Source organism: Mucor mucedo, assembly GCF_025094135.1.
Source record: "Mucor mucedo strain NRRL 3635 chromosome Unknown EV154scaffold_54, whole genome shotgun sequence".
NCBI classification, from domain to species: Eukaryota; Fungi; Mucoromycota; class Mucoromycetes; order Mucorales; family Mucoraceae; genus Mucor; species Mucor mucedo.
This window is the reverse complement of record NW_026252338.1, coordinates 176,182-192,092: the sequence shown is the minus strand read 5'-3', so window position 1 is coordinate 192,092 and position 15,911 is coordinate 176,182. Positions and strand designations below refer to the sequence as shown.

Below are 15,911 nucleotides of genomic sequence, written 5' to 3'. Positions count from 1 at the left end.
GTTGCGTCAAGAATAATTTGGAGGGGAACATGATTGTATTTTATAGAAAAAAATGAAACAAAAAAAAAAGCTATTAAACAAACTTTACAAAATTATTTGTGTGCTTAAATTGACGTAAATCAAGTTCGAATCGAGATATCTTGGCTTGGTCAAATTCTAAAAATTCCCTAAGAGTTTGTTTTTGAGATAATGCATTTATTGTACATAGATAAGAGAGAGAGAGAAAAAAAAAATAGGCTTTTGTATCAAAGGGTGTATGGGATCTAAAAATGGGTTTTTTTATGTATACAAAATAAAGTGTGAAAGAGAAAAAATTGAGAGAGTGTGTGTGTGTGCGAGAAAGTATAATTAAAAATGAAAATAAAAGTAATGAAATAAATTTAAGGCTTAATACCTAAATTTAATTTAATGCCCATACTCATTAATTCAGTAGTAAGATATCTGAATACATAAGGAATGGCAATCAAATCAATACCCTTTGATGTAGCACAAGTTCTACACTCATAAGTACGACGGTTACCCAAGGTGGAAACAATCTTTGTACAGATAGGGGATGCCAATGAACCACAAAGACGGCAGACATATGCCTGTGAGTAATCTGAACAGTTCATAAGACGATCTTGAAGCAAGTAACTGGTACCGTGAGCAAGCAATGAATCACGTTCCATCTCACCGAAACGAATACCACCATGTCTCTTACGACCCTTAACAGGTTGCATAGTAAGGTTATGAACAGGACCTGTTGTACGGACCTGGAACTTATCGTTAACCATATGTCTGAGACGTTGATAATAAACAACCTAAAGAAATAAAAAACTGTCATCACACTATCCTTGTAAATATACAAAAAAAAAAAAAAAAAATCACTTACACCAATATAAATATCCATCTTCATCTCTTCACCAGTAATACCAGAATACATGGCTTCATTACCATGGTAATTATAACCAGCACTTAATAATTGTTCACCGAAGTAATCGGCAGCAGTATTTTCTTCGTTAAATTTGAAAGGTGTACTATCTTGAGCGATACCATGAAGGGCACCTGCTTTACCAGCGATACTTTCGACAAACATACCAATAGTCATACGAGATGGGAAAGCATGAGGATTAATGATGACATCAGGTTGCATACCAGATTCAGTAAATGGCATATCAACAGCAGGATATTTTTGAGAACAAACACCCTTTTGACCGTGACGAGAAGAGAACTTATCACCAATCACAGGAGAACGAGTGATACGTAATTTAATATGCACCTTTTGCAATTCACCATTACCGCTATCATCACCTAAAATACGGACTTCATCCACATAGGCGTCTTCAGGACCCTTATACTTCTTAATGACGTTTTTACCAGTAGACTCATCAATGTAAGAACAAAGAGGATCGTCGGCAACCAAATGTGCACCGATATGAGGTAAACCATCATCTCCAATTTTGTTACGATATTTCTTTCCCTTGACAGGATCCAAACCAAATCTGTAAGTGACAGGCTCTCCACGGGCACGGTATTGATTCAAATCTACAATTTCAGCCTTGTAAACAGTACCATAACCGAAACCACGGTCATGAGCAGATTTGTTCAAGATCATAGCATCCTCCATATCGTAACCAGTGTATGAAATAACAGCAACAATGGCATTATTACCTTGTGGCCAGCCATCCATACCATAATGACTATAAAGTGCAGTTCTGACAACAGGTGTTTGACCGTTTTGAATACGATACATCTTGTTATCTGTACGATGGTTCATGACAGTACTGGGTGTACCCATAGTTTGCTTACCCATTTGACATTGGTACATGTTACGAGGAGATTGATTGAAATCAGAGAAAGGTGTTTGATTAGCAATAATTGAAAGAATGTTGGTGGGTGTGAATTCTTGATGAGAGGTGACACCAGGAACAACTTCGTCATCCATACAAGCGATATCCATATAAACTTGTTCAAAAGTACCAATCATATCAGTCTTGCCGTTACCAAGGAACTTGACGGGACGCATCATACGAGCGGGACTGGCGAATAAATAAAGACCAGGATATTCACCACCATAAGAGTTGGGAACGAGTGCGATTTCCAAATCAAGAGGAACACCTTGTTCTCCGTTGACTCTCCAAATCTTTAAACTTTGAGCAGCCTTGGCAGCAGTGGCAGGGGTACACCAACCAATAATCTTACCATCCAACATGACAACAACATCTCCGGGTCTGTTAATAGAGTGAAGGAAACTTTGAGATACACCGAGAGCAGCGAGCAAGCGAGGAATAGACTTAACATTCAAAGGCTCGTTAATAACCTTACATTTATGAGCCAAATGGTTCAAAAGACCACAAGGAGAACCATCAGGAGTATGGACAGGACAAAGGAAACCCCAACCTTCAGGTAATAACTTACGAACACTAGTGGTTTTCAATTCAGCAAAGAAAGCACCACGATGGATACAACGGAAATGTGCCAAATAACGGAAGAAATTCAATTTTTCAGCAACAATGGTGAAACCAGAGAACTGTTGAAGATCCAAACCAGTCTTACTGACAAGGTTACCAGTAGCGAGGAAATAAGACATCTTGATACCAACATCACTGTTGACCTTACGATAAGCATTTTGGAAATAAGTGTCTATCAACGAGAGTTAGCTTTCCTCTGACTCTCAAAAACACAAATAATAGAGGTGACGACTACTTACTGTTAAAGAAATCGACCTTGGCAGGGTTTAATCTGATATCATTACGGATTTGCATTTTAACACCGGTAAGCCAGTCATGAATCTTTTCCTTCATAATCATGGTATAAAGATGACCACCTAAAAGAACTTCTTGATGTTGAGGAGCATCTGGGTTATCAGCACCACACTCACCAGAAACAAGTGAGTAAAGCTTGCGAATCATGAAAGCTAAAAGGTTGAATTTATCACGGTTATCATCCATATGAACAAAGACAAGCTTCTTCAAGAGAGCTTGACCAATTTCCTTATCAGTTAAATCCTCATCCAAACCCATTGTGACTCTGAACTTTTCACCAATATAGCTCAAACATTGATCTTGAGTATAAAGAGCATAGATCTTGAAGGATCTTAACAATAATTCGATACGATCAGTCAAAAAGGTGTTTTGACGGTCACCTTGACAGAGTGCTTCGAAAATCTCTTTATCTGATGCTGAACATAATGCATTGAAAACCAACATGGCAGGCAAAAGATATTCCTGCTTACGCCAGGCGAAACGGAACATGACATTACCATCGTTCAAATAATGAATGGTATTGGTTAAAGTGGTTTGATCACGACGAGCACAACGAATAGCACAACCATAAGTAGAGTAGGTTGGGCCACGGTTTTGGAAGGAATTACGGATAATAGCAGTGACATGGTTACGACGGGGTACAATCAAAAGACGCACTAATTTCTCGATACCGTTTACAACAAAATAACCACCCATTTCCTCAGACTCTTCATGGTGAGCAACGAGTTGTTTAGGGTACATTCCGTTTAAATTACAACGATTGGATCGAACCATGACGGGGACAAGACCAAGATCACGCATGTCGGACTGGACAGGACCCCCGTTCACACGCCAGCAAAGCTTGCCTTGTAATTTACCACGATAAGTGTTGAGACGCTCACGACATTCAGAAGGATAAATACGACGACGTAAGGTAAGTGTATCACGTTCGTTGACCATGGGTTGGTTTAATTTGACGTCTTCGAGCCAAAAGGTAAGTTTGTTACCAAGTGTTTGGCCGGTAGGATCAACATTAACGTCAGTCGATGCATTATCAAACACAGAGAAACTTCCAATATCTGCAACAGCATAATCCAATAAACCCTGTTGACCTTCTCCACCGAATTCACTGATACTGTTGAAAGCTTCAATATGGGGTGCAACGACTTCCTGTAAAGAGGGTGTGCCGAACTTTGAGTCGGAAGGGTTACGGAACATAAGTTCACGTTCCACTGTATTAAATTTCGACATGTCTACAGTTATTCCTTCCAGGTAAATGGTGTGGTTATAGCAGAAGAAAAAAAAAAAAAAAATAGTCTTGTAAAATTAACTCTTTTTAAGCCACACAAATTGTCAGAAAATCCACCAACCATATTAAGGCATTTATCCAGAATAAATTGGGAAGCCAGACCTGGGCAATCAAGTGCAGCGGAATATCATTGTCGCCAAAAAAAAAAAAAATCAACTGATTCAACCAACAAGGATAATCCTAGATAATGAGGACTTATTAAAGTATTCGCACCAGAAATTCAGATAAATCAGAAAGATTTCAAACCAACGAAAAAAAAATCTCTCGGATAGACGTAAGAAAATAACCAGACAACTAGCAAACCAATAAATGACATTCAAACAACGAATATAAATATATTAAACGATTCTGGATTCTCCATAGCGGCACCCATCTTAAATAAATTCAGAGTGTCTGATTCAATCAAGAAAGTTGTCTGTGGTGATAGTGTCACAAGCGGCCTTTATTGCGGGAGTCAAAAGGGCGCTACAGGAGGCATTGATCCAAGTTTATTGACAGATAGTTCAGGTATAACAAACTAATACCTTATATATTTATTCACCATTTGCTGACCTATTTTTTAGACTGATACAACCTTGGCAAACCCCCTGATAGAACAATAAGACAATAAGCTTTTGAAAGAGGATAAATCTGTACAGGGAAAGAGAATACAAGGTCAGCATGTCGAGAAACTTGGTTTCTTTACTCCTGTCCTTTAAAAGAGAAAGTTTTCATTTTGTTCATACTCGATATTTTTTTATTTTTTTAAAAAATCGTAACTAACATTACATATACTTGTATAGTTCATAAAAAAATAGAAAAATATATACGTATAAAAAAATATATTATGCTGAAACCTAATATCAAGTAACTATTTGTTTTTTACTGGAGAGCCGCAAATCCAACTGCATCCAAGACCAAAACTAATCCAGCCTATTTTTTTGAATAAGTTTGCACTAGAAGTATTCAAGTATTCTACAGCAGCACAAAAGTAAAGATCTGCCGCATTTTCAGGAATCGCTTGTTTATAGAAAGCAGCATATTGCTTACATACATCATGTAAAATCATATCAGCATAGCCTTTGCGACGGTGTTCAGGTAAGACATGAAGAGCTCCCACACAAACTGGAAAAAAGACTTTTTGAGTTTTCTTTTGGTACTTATCATTTATTTCATAGTGACTTACAATCCCGATGGGTCATACTCCAGGCAGCCAGCTCGTCATTATCAACTCCTCTTATAGCACTAGAAAGGCGGAAGCAATCCTCAATATATTTGATGTCAAAGGTTACCTTATTTGAGGAACGTACCTAATAGAGTTAAAGCTGTAAGCAAGCAATTTAATTGCATTATGAGTTTGTTAAACAATCTTTTTTTTAACCTTTTGGATATCCTGATGTTCTAATTTAGTCATCTTTAAATCATAAGGTAGGGTTATCTTCCTATCCAGATCTAAAGACGATGCTGGTTTAACAAACTTGAAACAAGGAGTCTCAAACCGGGCATCAATTAGTTTATGAAACACTGAAGACCATAGCAAGTTGACTTTTAGGAAGACTGTTTTTTTTAATAGAATCATCACATTAGTATTAATTGACATATTTACCTAAATGTCAAAATTAGGATTTATTTACCTTCCCCTTCATGCATTTCCATAAATGCCCTCATGACAGACTCGAGAATGTCCTTACTTTGATTGTAGAGAATTTGAAGCTGAGGTTCCACGAAGTAGTTAGGTGAAAATTTTCCTTTGTAAACTGCACACCCAGCCAACTCTCTAGCTTCTTCTGTGAAAGTGCCTAAATCCAGGACAACTTCAGAGGTGACAAAAACCCGAATTCGATATTTAGTGTCAAAAATCCAGACAACGGGGTCTTTGCAAAGAAAGGGATCGGGATGAGATGTCCAAATACAGCATTTGCCTTTATGATCAGTTTCGTAAAAACCTGTACCTAAAAACCAACCGAGTAACATAGTAGTAGTGGGTACATGCTGAACCAAATAATTTTTTAATTGATTATAATTGTTCTGAAGAGAAAACTTGTGCAATACAGACATCTTTTGAGTGAAAGAGAGTTCATCCAAAGAATGGTGGTTCAAGGTTCTATTTTTGACGTTTAAATATGACGTGGATAGCTACGCCATAATCGTCAACTTCTTACCATTTCCGTTGTAACAACCGGATTTTGGAGTGATAGAAAATCAACCGTCAACCTTATTAAAATGTACATTGCATATCTTTTTCTATAAATACTTGTAATTCTTTAATTTAATAAGCCAGAGTTTGCTATTTACAGAGATTTACTTATAACATATTGATATACTCCGCTTGCTACCTTATAGCATGGCGCTCACTACTTTTGCCAGTCAGAAGAAATAGAAAATTTACACCGTTGTAGCGTTCAGAGATATAAAATAACAACTTTTTATCATACTGCAAACAGCCCTAAATGTAATTCAAAACTTATGTGGCCCCCTTTTTTCTCTGTTTTAATAAAGAGATTCTATATATCACTTGAGCTATACTACATATAGTAATCTCTCTTGTACTGTGCCATAAACTAGAGAAAATTCGGGTATTTGTTTGGGCAACCGAGCCGATCTTCGACTAAAACATGTTCGAGAGTTTTGATTTTCACTTCGAATACTAAATAGTGCCGCGCAATCTGCATTAAATACTCATGGTCGACTTTATTTGGTCTAAGGTATATGTCGGATATTAAGTGTGTATAATGGCCACCTTTTACTTACTTGAAAACAATGTTACACTCTCAAACTGTCTATGTAATTTAGCAAAAAGACTTTTAGGTAAAGCGGCATGAAATAGTAGTCATATAGTTTTTATGATGGAAGAGTTCACATGAGTTTTTATTATAAATATCAAGGCAAACTTTTGTTGCGAAGTAAGTACATAGTCAAATTACGTAAAGAGCCAAATCTCAAAAACTGGCAGAGTTGTGGAACATGAAAAGTTTGTTATCGAACATATTACATTGACACCAAGAATATGAAGGCAATGCATGAAAAGGAGTTAAAATAACTCGACAGATGCTAAAGACTATGACTGACGCTTTCTTGATTCAAAAGGTGCCTATTGTTTCTGTATATTAATTGAAATATCCAACAGACATTCTTATTCATGCTTTTACTATGTTATCGAAGCCTATTGAAATTGTTGAATCGTATGGTCATGAGTATTTCAGGGCTAAAAAAAAGGGTTTTAACCGCATTTTATTTTTATTGGGCGAAATAAAGCTCTTAAAAACGGTCACGTACACAATGTATTTTGTTCGCTTCCCCTTCATTTTTTTTCTTCTTCTACAGTGTTTATTTTAAGAAATGCAACCTCAACCACACGTATTTCAACAACATCCTGGCGCCATGGCGCAACAAGCAATGGCAGCAGGCGGACCACAGGGTATGGCACCACCAGCCAATTACAGGAAAAGACCCAGTGAAGCTGACAAACATATAAAGTTCGTGTTTTATATTACAATAATGTTGCAATTTGCTTACATAGTTCCTTATTAATAGAAAAAAGAGACCTACCGATAAAAACATGCCTCACAAAGTAAGTAAACATTTACTTTGAGCAAAAAAAGGTGGTTTTTTTTTAAAACAAACTAATTTTTATAAAGATTGAATCTTTTGTACCCGAATCAAAGCTTTATACAGATCTAGTTGAATTTGAAAAGACGCTCGATGCAACCATCATGAGAAAGAGATTGGATATTCAAGAAGCTTTAGGAAAACCCACCAAAGTAATGAGAAACAAATAATTGTATTCCCAAGCCATCGTGTACTAACTTTATATCTAGGTCCGTCGTACCCTTCGTTTATTTATCTCCAATTCAGCTGAACAGTCTTCCAATACAGAAAACGACGTGAATGGATTTGATTTAAATAATGGAAATGTTCCCAGCTGGACACTCAAGATTGAAGGCAACTTATTGGACGTAAGTTCATCTCTCACTTAAAAAAAAGTGTTATTAAGAGAATTGCATAATTAGGCGCCTTCCAAACAACCACAACCCGTTCAGAAATTGACATCCTTCTTTCGTTCAGTTATTGTAGAACTGGACAGAGACCCCAACTTATATCCTGAAGGCAACTTGATTGAGGTAGGGACTAACGATTATAGGAGATTGTCACGAAAAGAAACTAATAACGGGACGTGTATTATATATAGTGGCAAAAGCAACCTAATACAAGTGATTTTGACTGCATTGAAATTAAACGCAAGGGCGATATGAACATCAAGTGCAAAATTATTCTTCATTTAGAGTCCAACCCACAAAAGTTCAAGTTATCACCAGCATTGGCTGATTTGCTGGATGTGAAGTTAGAGACAAAACCTCAAATTGTGATGGGTATTTGGAACTATTGCAAAAATCACAAGTTACAAGATGCGGAGGATAAACGATTGATTCGCTGTGATAATCGCTTAGCACAGATATTCGGGTACCCTCAACTTCATTTCTCTCAGTTACCCGAGTTGATTACACCTCATTTAAGCCGACCAGATCCCATTGTCATTGATTATACGATTCGAGTTGATAAACCAATTACACTTTCCTCAAAATGCTACGATATTGATGTTGAATTGGATAGCATTGTTCGTCAAAAAATGATGCAAATCGTATCCTGTGCACAGACTCAAAAGGAAATTATGGGCTTGGACGATAAAATTGTCCAGTGCGTACAAAGTATCAATAACAGCAAGATCAAACGTGATTTCTTGATGCAATTCTCAAAGGAACCTGTAGAGTTTATTAACAAATGGATCGCAAGTCAGGCAAGAGATTTAGAGGTGATCCTTGGTGAATCCAAGGTCAATTTGGAAGAAATCAGACAAACGGATTTCTACAAGCAACCTTGGATGAAGGAAGCTGTATTCCATTATTTAACAACAAAAGTAAGTGGACGTATATTTTTATTTTGGGATGAATAATGATGATTAATACTTTGTAATTAGACACAACAAAGAATGCAAGAATTACTCACATCCCAGCGTGGATAATATAAATACTATAAATAAATATTTCTATATATTAAGCCCAGAATTTAACACATGTAGGTTGAACATGTTCAACGCTAGAGACTTGTTTCAATAAACCGGTATGTTTATCCATCTTGAAGACAACGACATTGTCGGTATCCTAAAAGGATCAGATTAGATTATGCAAAGTAATTTTTAAAAGAAATATGACTCACCTTGTTACCAACAAGCAAGAAGGAACCAGTGGGATCAAAAGTAAAATGACGAGGATGCTTTCCTCCTGTGTTCTGGTAACCTACTGTCTTCAATTTACCAGTAGCCTGATCAATCTTAAAGATGGTAATGACATCATAGCCGCGCATAGAAACATACAAAAATTTACCGTTGGCGGGAATATCGATTTCAGAACCGAGATTCTCACCCTGGAAATCCTCGGGTAAGGCATGAATCTTTTGTACGAGATTAAACTTTCCTTTATGGAAATCAAATTCGAGCATAAACACATCATTGGATAGCTCAGATATAACGTAGGCAAAGTTGTTATTATTGGGAGCGAACTTGATATGACGAGGACCACTTCCAATAGGAAATTGGAAATCAGAATGACGCGTTAAAGATCCCGTCTTTTTACGATCAAATTTGTAGGTTATCAATCGATCACAACCAAGATCATTGGTGAATGCATAGCGTTGTCCGACAGGGTCCAAATCAATCGAGTGCACATGAGGTTTTTCTTGACGGTCAGGAACTCCGCCTGTAGCATTGTACCATTGACTATCGAAAGGGTTGGAAACAATAGCTCCCAATTCTCCGTCTTTATCGCTAATAGGCAAGACGGCAGCAGAACCACCATTGTAGTTGGCAACCAACAAAAAGTTTCCAGTCACGTCACAAACAGCATAACAAGGATCTTCACCACCCGATGGTTGTTCATTCATTAAGGTCAATTCACCCGTTTTCTTGTTGCGACTGTAAGAGGAGACATAACCCGTGTTAGCACCATTGTAAAGAGGTACTTCATTTACAGCAAACAAATGGTTGTTACTGGTAGTAAAATAAGAAGGGTTGACACTCTCTACTGCCAATCCCTTGGGAGTCAAGATACCCGTGTTTGTATCAAAACCATAATGGTAAATACCAACACTGACATTGTTTGTATACCCAGAAATATAAACAGAAGCGTGCATTTAAGATAATAAGGATAAAGAAGAGATAAGGGGAGAGCATATTTTAATTTCAGGCTCTTTAATATACTTCGGTTACCCGCACTCTCCCATCTTACATAATTCTTTCCCAAATGCCCACTCACAAACTATCTAAAAACGGGAAGCGGGTGATGTCAGCAGACGATGCTTACGTAATATGATGGAATTACAAGAAAGACGGATAAGAATTGAACCGGTACCAAAAAAAAAAATAAAAAATGTCGTTAAATCAAACGCGTCAAAGATCGGGTATCACACAGTTGAAATTCACATGAGACATGCAAAATAGTGATCGGGACATCAAAAAAGGTCTGTGTTGATGAAAACGCGTGAGAACATTAAAAAGGGAGCCGGTTTCTCCCCCTCTTTACCTTCATGCAAACTAGGTAATGGGCAGAACCGTAATTACAAACATATTAGCTTTCACACTCTGGGAACTCCCATGATGACACGCTTATCATTGGCTCCATACATCCAGTATTTTTCGAAACATGTGGGAAACAAGTTTTTTTATAGTATAGACAAAAAAATATTCAAGAGATGTATAATCTCTTAAATTTTTTTTATTAAAAAACAGCAATATTTATTTTAGAATGATATTTGTTTTAGAGGGATATCTAAAAGCTTGAAGAAATTTACAAAGCGGCAGCATCGACCTTGGCAGCATAAGCCAAAAGATCAATAACACGGTTACTAAAGAGAAAGTAGTATGAGTATACACGTAAAATAAACACAATCAATCTTATATATTCTTACCTGTAACCGAATTCGTTATCGTACCAGGAGACGAGCTTGACGAAGTTTTCGTTAAGAGCAATACCGGCAGCGGCATCGAAGATGGAAGACTATAAGTTTGATACAAATAAATAAATATACTTCCCAACACACTTGTACTTTTTTGTTTATAAATAAATAAAAAACTTACTCTGTCATCACTGACGAAATCTTGAGAGACAACTTGGTCTTCGGTATAACCGAGGATACCCTTCATCTCGTTCTCGGAAGCCTTCTTGATGGCAGCCTTGATCTCATCATAAGAAGCACCCTTCTCTAATCTGACAGTAAGATCAACGACGGAGACATCGGGAGTAGGGACACGGAAAGCCATACCGGTAAGCTTACCGTTAAGTTCGGGAATAACCTTACCGACAGCCTTGGCAGCACCAGTGGAAGAGGGAATAATGTTGGCACCAGCACCACGACCACCTCTCCAATCCTTGTTGGAAGGACCATCAACAGTCTTTTGGGTAGCAGTAGTAGCATGGACAGTGGTCATCAAACCTTCAACAATACCGAAGTTATCGTTGATAACCTTGGCGAGAGGAGCGAGACAGTTAGTGGTACAAGAAGCGTTGGAGATAACCTTAAGGTCAGCAGTGTACTTCTCGAGGTTGACACCACAGACGAACATAGGAGCATCAGCAGAGGGAGCAGAGATGATAACCTTCTTGGCACCACCGGTTAAATGAGAAGAGGCAGCATCAATGGTAGTGAAGACACCAGTGGACTCAACAACATAGTAGGCTTCAGCCTTACCCCAAGGGATTTGAGCGGGGTCACGTTCAGAGAAGACAGAGATCTCCTTACCGTTGACAACGAGCTTACCATCCTTAGCTTCAACAGTACCGTTGAAACGACCGTGAACGGAATCGTACTTGAACATGTAAACCATATATTCGAGGGGGATGAAAGGATCGTTAATAGCGACAACTTGGACCTCGGGGTTAGCGAGAGAAGCACGAAGGACAATACGACCAATACGACCGAAACTAAAGCAAAGGGTTAGAATTAATTCATCATGCAGATGAAAACATTAATCACTTACCCGTTAATACCAACTTGAGTAACCATTTTTTAAAATATGTAAAAATATATAATGTAAAGAAGAAACGCGTAGCTTTGTCCAAAATCCGAAACATCTTTTATACCTTTTTTTTAATCAAGATAAAATCATGGAATCATTGTGTGTAACTCAGTCCAAGTTGAAAATTTTTTGTGACTCAGAATCTTTCTTTTTTTAGAAACGACGCGAGCTACATAGTGCAGTAAAAGATGCTTTAGAGTTTCTCAAACGTACCCTACCCATTCGGTAAAAAGCGCAAAATCTGCAGTCGCAATATCACATGATTATCAACCTTTACACTTTTTACCAACCCATATACGCGTCTTATCTTGATTATCATCCAGCGCAGAATCATTACTAGCACTTTTACTAGCGGTAGTCATTTGTTTGTGTAATGGCTGATGTTATCTTTGATAATCATTGAAAAAGGGATGGGGTTAAAATGTAAGGTGATTTTATCGATTAAAAGGTGCAGTTTCAATTTTTTTTTTTTATGAATAAAAAGGGTAAAAATGACATCTGTTGGTCATATACACAACACATCAAATACAAAACCCTCGTTGTTCTTTGGTGTAACTCAATTCCCATCAGCCATCATCATCGTCGTCATCACCAAGCAACATAGAAAAGCCTAGATTTTATCAATGCTTATCAAAAACTAGCCTAAATATGCATGCACACGAACTGACCACTGTGCTTATTTTATTTTGGCTATCATATACTGATAAAGCCAAATCCCATGTGGAATAAGAGAAAGGGATCATCATCAAGATCCCATGCATTCTTTGGGGGATGGGGTGACAAAAACTTAATATTTGATCTTCCGCTACAAGGCTGTTTGGATTATTCACTCTTTCTTTCCTGTTCTATTCCTGTTGGAAACGCAATGGCGGCATCTGTTTAAAGTGGGTCAGGTTTGTATGTTATCCCAGTGTCGAGGGTACGTTCAAAGGGGGTTTCAAGATTTTCTAGCACAGAAAGATTTGAACATGGGGCACCCTCGAGATGGAAGATTCCATGGGAGGTTCAGTAGGCATCTGCCATGAACGGGTAAAAGCTGGAGATGAAAGGTAAATAGTTTCTTTATTGAAAGTGTGTAAAGGAAGAGGTCTGGGAGTTATCCAAGGATAAACCAATATGCCATGCTACAAGGTAATGTGTGTATTAGATTTGATGAGTCCAACGAAAATGACGGCACTGGATCGTAGTCCTTCTAGTTATAACACCCAGCTTCTTGTTCCAGCCTAACGGCATTTATTGGCGTTTTTTGTTTTGTCACAAGACATAATCCCGGAAGCATCACGGACACTTGTGAAATTTATCATCTTTTAATTGGCCAAGGCGCCCTAATAAAAGCCAAAATTTGGAAAACAAACAATGAACAATTGTAAACCTGGCTTGACAAAAGGATAAAGGACATATTTGTAGTGACAAAGACAACATAGTTTGAGAAAGGATTAATTGAGTTGCGGTTAAAGTATAGGTACATCAAGGGTGGGTGGGCTCTTACCCTTGGGATAAAGTTTCTGGAATCTAGATTTGTGACGATTGGCAAATAATGAGCAAAAGGTGACCAAACCTGCTTTATTTATCAAAATAAGCATCAATAAACAGAATTTGTTATTTATTAACTTGGTACCTCCATTTATCAAGCATGGCTCTAAATATAAATATTGGTACTCTGCATTCTAACTGTTTCCTTCAATCCATCCATTACTATATCTCATGCGTTCTTTCTTCCGTTGTCTAAACTAAATATACCAGATGGATAATTGGGGTATCTTGCCCCCAACTCTACTGTTATCTTGACTGACAGCTTCAATTGAAAGCTGTTGACATGTTAAGCACAATTGTTGATGATATCGCCAAGTTGGAAGATGGAATTGAGGTATATTCTTACACTAATGAATATGTTCTTTTCGTCGCACCTCTTCACTTGAAAATTTTAAACTTCAAGATCAATCTACCTGTAAAGTTCTGTAAAGTTCTGATACGGGTGCGAGAAAAAAAGCAGGCGCATCGCCCTTTTTGATAGAAGTAGATACACTCTAAAGATAAATGGGAGAATAATTAATCTGTTGTCAATGATACCCTGTTTGAGCATAATAGTCGTAATAATTGTACAATTCAGTAACTTTTGCATACATAACATAGTCAATATAATATTACATTAAGAGTCTCTCGATAGTATTGGTTGTTTTACATTGCATTGATATATGATATGGTATTACCCAAGTGTGCATATGCACTAAAAGCTCAAAACAACTTGGAATACGGAATTGGATTATTTCACAGGTACTTTAAAGTATTTACAAGTGTAAATCTCATCACATATCCGAGATCGTCCAATCTTCGTATCTGATCTAAAAAGAACAAATTCTCTCACTGGGACTTGTGACAAAGTTGGCGGAATGTTACCGAATCTCATTCATCCTCCTATTCAGCTCAAAAATGTATTGACAACACTACACAGCGAATGTATCAAAAAAATCGATACCGTGATAAGTTCTTGCATAAGTCATTATCTATAAATCGATAGGCCATAAAGTTTGTTTTACTTTATTTTTTCCTTTTTTTTTCTACCGTGGTAAAATAGACACTTAGCGTGCTGTATTTGACATTTTGTCCTACTTTATGATCCTAAAGTACTATATAATGCAGATGTAACGAGTATGAATCCAATTGATAAAATATACTCATGCAAGACTGCCTGCGACGATTAATGCACAGTTTTGTAATAAATAATCAATGTTTGTATTTCGCATTTCATAAACCACTCGGATCTTGTCTTTATATGTGTATTTATCTGCGTATCGTTTTTAAAGTAGTATATAAAATAACATTTTTCTAAAATTTTAAATGTTGCATAAACAATGTGTTAATAAGACCTGGTACAAGCGTCTTGTTTACTCGAGTTATTCATGTTAGGGTTATCGATTTGAATTTGTGTAACATGTATTTTATTTCCACCAATCGACAAAAACTATGAGCCTGACTGTATTATAATACAGAAACACCTTATGCAAAATAAGTACAGTTGGTAAATGATGATGCAGTCAGGCTTGTTTGAGCAGAATTTTTTTCCCAGTTGAAAAAAAATCCTTATTTCTTCCGTTTGTTCTTTTCTTTCCCTCTCTCTCTCTCACTTTTGTTCAATTTTTATTTCAAAGAATAACTTGGTTCAAGATACTTTATCAACTCTCATTCTAAACTGGAGTTACATATGGCTGCGTCATTATATTCATGTATCATGAAAGCAAGGCAATACTTGTCCAAGGACAACAATAACAATTATTGTCTTTTGCACAAAGTATATTACTCTACTACGTGGTGTCCTTACTGTGGACATAATCTTTGTAAGTCTTGCTTAAAGAAAAGCAGTGAAAAAACAATGTTTATCCCACTTTTTTTTTTTATGAATCTATATTTTTCTTTGTAGAGCAATGATGGGGTTTTTTCTCTCTGTATGTCTCGATTTGACAAGAATATCCATATTTTCCCTCTTATCTAACTAAAAATTATTTATCCCATGACAAAAAACCTTTAATCTTGTCACCTTTATTCTTTACACAATGCCTGATGACCTCTCTCTTTTTAGGAGGGGCCATCAGGTAATGTGTTACTCAACCCTTTCTTTAGCCCCGATAGACACGACAAATACGAAATAGTTTGTTCAACGTCTGCTGATTTTTTTATGTCTTTTTTTACTAGTGATCAGTATTCAGCTGTGCATATATTCAAACACTGTTATAATTTTAGAATCAAAAGAGAGAGAGAGAGAGAAAAATTACTTGTCGTTTCATTAGTGCAACAAAAAAGGACGAAGTGTCGATAAATCATGTTATTCTGGATG

General features: G+C 36.9%; 5 protein-coding genes across 5 annotated transcripts; 1 reads left to right on the top strand and 4 right to left on the bottom strand.

Annotated features, from left to right (window-relative positions):
* Window positions 1-236: 236 nt before the first annotated feature.
* On the bottom strand, window positions 237-4,009 carry EV154DRAFT_603206 (uncharacterized protein). Its single transcript, XM_051607340.1, has 3 exons — window positions 2,690-4,009; window positions 872-2,622; window positions 237-800 (listed from the first exon to the last, which is right to left on the bottom strand). The coding sequence occupies exons 1-3, from the start codon at window positions 3,972-3,974 to the stop codon at window positions 381-383; spliced, it is 3,456 nt and encodes a 1,151-aa protein (XP_051456963.1). The 5' UTR covers window positions 3,975-4,009; the 3' UTR covers window positions 237-380.
* Window positions 4,010-4,771: 762 nt separating this feature from the next.
* Window positions 4,772-5,932, bottom strand: EV154DRAFT_511282 (uncharacterized protein). The gene is given in 5 exon segments (XM_051601793.1): window positions 4,772-4,825; window positions 4,845-5,136; window positions 5,198-5,321; window positions 5,393-5,568; window positions 5,646-5,932. 4 exon segments carry the CDS (start codon window positions 5,677-5,679, stop codon window positions 4,883-4,885), a joined length of 588 nt encoding a protein of 195 aa, XP_051456962.1. The 5' UTR covers window positions 5,680-5,932; the 3' UTR covers window positions 4,772-4,825; window positions 4,845-4,882.
* Window positions 5,933-7,313: 1,381 nt separating this feature from the next.
* Window positions 7,314-9,031, top strand: EV154DRAFT_544070 (uncharacterized protein; the record flags this gene model as incomplete). Its single annotated transcript, XM_051604579.1, has 7 exons — window positions 7,314-7,487; window positions 7,546-7,582; window positions 7,650-7,772; window positions 7,830-7,967; window positions 8,022-8,132; window positions 8,201-8,926; window positions 8,987-9,031. Exons 1-7 carry the CDS (start codon window positions 7,351-7,353, stop codon window positions 9,029-9,031), a joined length of 1,317 nt encoding a protein of 438 aa, XP_051456961.1. The 5' UTR covers window positions 7,314-7,350.
* On the bottom strand, window positions 8,928-10,220 carry EV154DRAFT_444486 (Lactonase, 7-bladed beta-propeller-domain-containing protein). The gene is made up of 2 exons (XM_051597057.1): window positions 9,226-10,220; window positions 8,928-9,170 (listed from the first exon to the last, which is right to left on the bottom strand). Exons 1-2 carry the CDS (start codon window positions 10,195-10,197, stop codon window positions 9,063-9,065), a joined length of 1,080 nt encoding a protein of 359 aa, XP_051456960.1. The 5' UTR covers window positions 10,198-10,220; the 3' UTR covers window positions 8,928-9,062.
* Window positions 10,221-10,365: 145 nt separating this feature from the next.
* On the bottom strand, window positions 10,366-12,066 carry EV154DRAFT_590211 (glyceraldehyde-3-phosphate dehydrogenase 3; the record flags this gene model as incomplete). The annotated part of the gene is made up of 4 exons (XM_051606864.1): window positions 10,366-10,908; window positions 10,972-11,060; window positions 11,141-11,984; window positions 12,041-12,066. The coding sequence occupies 4 exons, from the start codon at window positions 12,064-12,066 to the stop codon at window positions 10,851-10,853; spliced, it is 1,017 nt and encodes a 338-aa protein (XP_051456959.1). The 3' UTR covers window positions 10,366-10,850.
* Between the last annotated feature and the right edge of the window lie 3,845 nt (window positions 12,067-15,911).